The sequence below is a fragment of the Ipomoea nil genome, unplaced genomic scaffold, assembly GCF_001879475.1.
Source record: "Ipomoea nil cultivar Tokyo-kokei standard unplaced genomic scaffold, Asagao_1.1 scaffold0382, whole genome shotgun sequence".
Classification (NCBI taxonomy): domain Eukaryota; kingdom Viridiplantae; phylum Streptophyta; class Magnoliopsida; order Solanales; family Convolvulaceae; genus Ipomoea; species Ipomoea nil.
Genome location: NW_017616810.1, coordinates 1750546 through 1756370, shown reverse-complemented (window position 1 = coordinate 1756370; position 5825 = coordinate 1750546). Strand labels below are relative to the sequence as shown.

The 5825-nt window shown below is 36.7% G+C and overlaps 1 protein-coding gene across 1 annotated transcript; it reads right to left on the bottom strand.

Annotated features, from left to right (window-relative positions):
* Positions 1-1639: 1639 nt before the first annotated feature.
* Positions 1640-5557, bottom strand: LOC109171964 (aldehyde dehydrogenase family 2 member B7, mitochondrial). Its single transcript, XM_019321081.1, has 11 exons — positions 5343-5557; positions 4862-4996; positions 4568-4710; positions 4310-4463; positions 3984-4213; positions 3452-3541; positions 2967-3140; positions 2746-2883; positions 2438-2575; positions 2285-2346; positions 1640-2183 (listed from the first exon to the last, which is right to left on the bottom strand). Exons 1-11 carry the CDS (start codon positions 5428-5430, stop codon positions 1910-1912), a joined length of 1626 nt encoding a protein of 541 aa, XP_019176626.1. The 5' UTR covers positions 5431-5557; the 3' UTR covers positions 1640-1909.
* Between the last annotated feature and the right edge of the window lie 268 nt (positions 5558-5825).

Genomic DNA, 5825 nt, shown 5'->3' with positions numbered 1-5825 from the left:
GTTCAGTTCGAACCGAACCGTGGTCATTGCTACATATACACAATAATTTGTTGGAGAAGTAAAAAAAATAAAATATTTACTTTAAGGGTAGAAATGTCAATTTAATATATCAGGGGGAAAAATCACCACTTTTAAAATAATTGAGGGGGCTAATGTGCTTACATAAATAATTGAGGAGGAAAAAATGCTATAAGTATATAACTTAGGGGGGAAAAGTGTCATTTTTTCAAAATAAAATAAAATACAGTTAAATGAGTCTGTTTTAAAATAATTTTAAATGAATACTAAATGAGTATGTTCTTTAACATATTATTTATTTATTTAAGGAAAACTAAATGAGCATGTTCATTGATACAAGTAAATGATCATTTATGAATGTGTTTCTCTTAGTGAGCATACAAATGTTCAAGCTATTTATTTATTATTTACTGAGATTTAAAACAAACACAAAATGAATATCTACCGAACATGAACACAAATATAAATAATTTATTGAAAATTTTGTTTGGTAATACTCCTAAGTCTTACCCCATCCGTACCATACTAGTATGAGAGTATATGTTAATTTTTATCAATATATAATATAATAATATATACTTTTTTTTTTTGGACTTTTTAATGTTTTTTTAGAAACTTTTATCACCATTTTCAACAATTCATTTAACTAAACATTTAATATAGTGAGATATGTTGTGGACATGACCATGCCATCTTTCTCTTTTACTTTTCCTAGTATAAATGATACAGTATATGATTCAAACAAAATTGTATATACATTTTAGAAGATACTATGTAAAAACAACAACAATCACTGGTAGGTATAAGTGAAGTTAGGAACGCATCTCCGCCACCAATTTGTGGAGCAATGTAGTAACACTTTGTCCGCATCCAAGAGGAAGGAGAGCCTGACTGGATGCCAGCCAATTCATTTAAATTCGTCTTAATTAGCATTAAAGTTCATACTCTCAAATTTTACTATCTCACTTTTACTCCACGATGTAACAAACAATGATATTTTCATCATGTGGTCCCAAAAAAAGTATCTAAATAAAAAATTTGTAAGTAAAAATTGAAAGTAGAGTCTATGTAGTATTTTTCTTAGCATCATATCCCTTTGAGTTGAAACCAGTCAATTTCATTATTTTTAAGTATTTATTTCATTTTGTCTTATCATACGACTACCCCACCATTGTATTTATTCCACACACAAAAAAAAAAAAAAAAAAAAAAAAAAAAAAAAAAAAAAAAAGAGACTCAAAATTAGTTAACATGACACACTATGCACCATTTACTTAGTTGCATTAGTAGTATACTTACCAATCATCCTAAATTCTTAGATTCATAATATGCCTCTTTTATGCCTCTTTTATGTACGGCAAACAAACAAATACTTGTACTTGGATGTAAAAGGCATAATCTCTCACCTTGAGAGCCTCCAAGGAGCCACCCCATAAGAAAGTGAAATACTCACACTATGAATGCCAAGATTCAATCCTACATTATCCTTGAGTGCACTTGTGAACCAACTGAGTTATCCTTGACTGAAGAAAAAGGGTATGGTTTGGCTGGTGAGGAGCACTCTACACCCACAAATGGATGATTGGGTGGCAACATTTTACAAGGGGCAAGCATCTTTATGAAGCAATAGTAGTTAGACACAATAGATTCAACCAAAACATTGCAAAGTATAGGCTGTACAGAGCGAGCATCAAAGAAGCAAGCAGGCACAAGAACCAGTAACATTCCAGTAAGAGACTATAAAAATATGTCACTGAAGGAGTCTTTACTAAGTATACTCAAGAAACATAGGTAATATAGAAGCAGGGGCAAGATAACATTATCATCATCATCGTTATTGAAACAATGTATGATACTGCTCATCTCCTTATTGATCATGAGGAGAGGATGATCATAACCATGCAGGGTTTGTCAATGGCGTGACGACCGCCTTAACCTGCAAGTAGTTCTTCAGACTGTATTCTCCCTTTTCTCTTCCTTGTCCACTCATCTTATATCCACCGAAAGGAATCGCTGCATCAAAGGTGTCGAAGCAGTTAATCCATACAGTCCCCACTCTCAATGCTCGGGTCAAAGTGTTTGCGGTGTCAATGTTCTGTGTGAAGACCCCTGCAGCTAGACCATACCGGGAGGCATTTGCTCTCCGGACCACATCATCGAGATCACTGCAGTAAATAAAATAAGACAAGAGTTGAGAGTCGAGAGTGAAAATTAAAGGAAATCCATATTATCATTAGAGACATTTTGGCCTTTGCCAAAGACATACCTGAATTTCAAGATCGACTGTACTGGACCAAAGATCTCATCCGTTGCTATCAACATATTATCCTGAAGATATGATCATGTTAATACTAATTATATGTAGACATTCATGCTGAAAATTTAAACATGAAAATCTAAATGTGCGCGACGGTGTTACCTTGACATTGGAGAAAACTGTTGGCTTAATGTAGTAGCCCTTAGTACCTAGTCTATCGCCCCCCGCTTCAAGTGTAGCTCCACCTTCAACGCCGAGTTTAATATACTTCAGGATCTTTTCAAATTGTTCCGAATCAATCTGTTATACATACAGAAGAAAGAAAAATAAAGATGCCAGCAGTTCTTATTTTGTATTATGGTTAAGGAGAACAAAATAGGGTATTCTGGTAGGCAATAAATTAAATATCTTTTTTTTTTCTTATAGAAAACACACCACGTGCAAATGTAATAAATGACATTTTCTTATACCTGAGGACCTTGTTCTGTATTTGCCAGGAATGGATCACCAACTGCACGTTTTAAAGCACGTGCCTTTGCTTTCTCCACAAATTCATCATAGACACTCTCATGGACATATGTCCGAGATCCAGCACAGCAACATTGTCCCTGGTAACCAGAAGACATTTATAGTGAATCCTATTTCCAATAACACTTACCCTTTACAGAAGGATTAGGAAACACAAGTGTACCTGGTTGAAGAACAGAGCAAAGTGGGCTAGCTCAACAGCCTTATCAACATCAGCATCCTCACAAACAATAAAAGGAGATTTTCCACCAAGTTCCAAAGTCACAGGTTTAAGATTGCTTCTGGTAGCTAATTCAAGCACAACCTTCCCCGTTGCTGTTGATCCTGTGAAAGCAAGCTGCAGTAACAAACACAAATAAGATAGTTATATCTAATCATATATATCAGCTTTGAAGATTACATCTTTGGTTCTCAGTTAAATCCATGTTTCTGATTGGAATTAATATTTAGATGAGTTCATAGAAAAAAAAAAAAAATTCTGTAGTAGATTCAAGAAATATAAGTACTTAGAATTCAGCATTTCCAAGATCGAAAGATTGAAAATAATTTATAATTTCACTTCAGTCACAAGGGAAAGTTCAAACGACGTCCAAGCACAAAATAAAACACAAAGATGACGGAAGGAAAGCATTAAAAACTGTAGACTACCTTATCCACATCCATATGACTGCTAAGGGCGGCACCAGCTGTGGGGCCAAAACCAGAAACAACATTTAGAACACCTGGAGGCAGCCCAGCCTGTTGCAGAGAGCATAACAGGATGTTAAGTAACCAAAATTGTATAAATAATTAATCACTGAAAAATGGAAGGTGAATATTGTCCGATTTCATAGAGTAACCTCCTCAAGTAGTAGAGCTATGCTAATGACCGATATAAAAATTAAATAATATAGAAACAAAATCACGGGGTTGGTTTGGGGATAAATAGTTCAGGATAAGGAGCAGATGAAGTCTGTCGAAACATGTTGCCATTGCCATGATAGGGTTGAATAAGAACACACATATGTATTTGATAAAAGTGAATAATATCTGCTTTTATGGGGACCAATAGGAAATAGTCTAAAGCCACTGCAAATAAACAAATCAGAGTTGAATATGTTTTGCAGAAAATGACTATACCAAGCAACTAAATTATTCAAGGATAAACAGATCACGCAGAAAAAAGACGTGTAGGTACTACCTCAAGGAATAGCTTTGCAACATAAAGCGCAGACAATGGTGTCTGTTCAGCTGTTTTCATAACAACAGTGTTGCCACATGCTAATGCTGGCCCAACCTTCCAAGCAAACATGAGAAGAGGAAAGTTCCAAGGGATAATTTGCCCAGCAACACCAATTGGCTCGTGCAAAGTTTGAACATGATATGGTCCATCAGCAGGGACAGTCATGCCATGGATTTTATCAGACCATCCTGCAGAAGATGGAGCGAATCATCAAATCTCAAAACAATAGCAGAAAACGAAACGAATGCAGATAGTTTGTTCCTTCCTTTTGGCCTTGGACCTACCAGCATAATAGCGGATTAGGCGCACAAGCATTGGCACTTCAATTTTAGCAGACTGAATATATGGCTTGCCATTATCCCAAGTCTCGAGTGCTGCAATTTCATCATTATGCTTCTCAATCAGATCAGCAGTGCGCAACAGTATCTTCGATCTTTCCTGCACGTGCATACACAAGTATCTCACACCGAGTTTTTTCCAAGATAAAACATAGCAGTGTCGCAGTGAAAAGCAACACAACAAAGAAGATGGCAAAGGTTTACATAAGCTGTCATTCTCGGCCACGGTCCTTCATCAAATGCCTTACGAGCAGCACACACTGCTCGGTCAACATCTACTGCATCGCCTTCAGCAACATTTGCAATCACCTCGCCTGTCCTGGGATCGATTGTCGGAAAAGTTTTGCCTGTTTCCACAACTCTTCACAATTAGTTCTTAACACACAATGGCATCTCATTTCTCATACACATATTGACAAGATCGTCAATTACATCAAAATTCAAAAAGCATCTTTGAAAAGGAAGAACAGTTCTCAATTACAGATCATTCAAGTTTACCAGAAGCTGCATCAACAAAATGTCCATTGATAAGAAGTTGAGTGTGTTCTACACTGACAGGTGGCTTAATCGCCTCCTCAACCGCCGCAGCTGTGCTGAATCGATTAATTCCTCCGGCCAAAATGGAAGTCCCACCTGAACAGAACAACTTAGCTTCTTATAATCGACTAAAACGCCATGACTATTCTGACATAAATACTTATTTAAAAAAAAAAAAAAAGAAGAAGAAGCTATCCTCAATTCCTCAAAATAGCATAATTTGAAATCAGGATGAAAAATCCAGATTCTGAATCACAAAAAACAACAATTAAAACTAACTTCCCTCCTCGCCGAGAAAAGCGGATTGAGCTCCACAAAATCATCATTTCACACAAAAGCTATCAAAACGATTATCGGCACAGCTCAATCGATCTAACAATTACGAACACACATATGCAGCGATGCACACACAGAGATAAACACGTCAAAGGATAATCCATACCGCCGGCGAGCAGCCGAAGAGGAGAGGACGAGTGTGAAGAAGAAAGCAAGGAACGAGTAAGAAGCGAAGTGATTCTCCGAGCCGCCATCGCCGTCTGAGAGCTACAGTGTGTGATCCACCAAACTCCCCGCTCTGTATTTCTCTCTGAATGCGTGCGTATATATATAGAGATAAAATCAAGGAAAGACTATTGTCTCTGTATCAATATAAAGATTCTCTTTCTATGGAGATTTTCTCTAAGTATATATATAATAAACAAATATAATTATACCCATGTGACGCAAAGAGAGAGAGAGATAGTGGAAAGATTGCATGAGAAAACTGAACACCTCAGAGGAGGGAAGAGAAGTAGGGAGGATCTGGTGTGACCGAAACGTGTGTGGAAGCGGAAGATCAGAACCGTTGGTTTGGAAGATGCTGGGAATTCACGGACGAGATGAATATCGATAATCTGACAAATATTTCGGTGCCTCTACCGTCTTG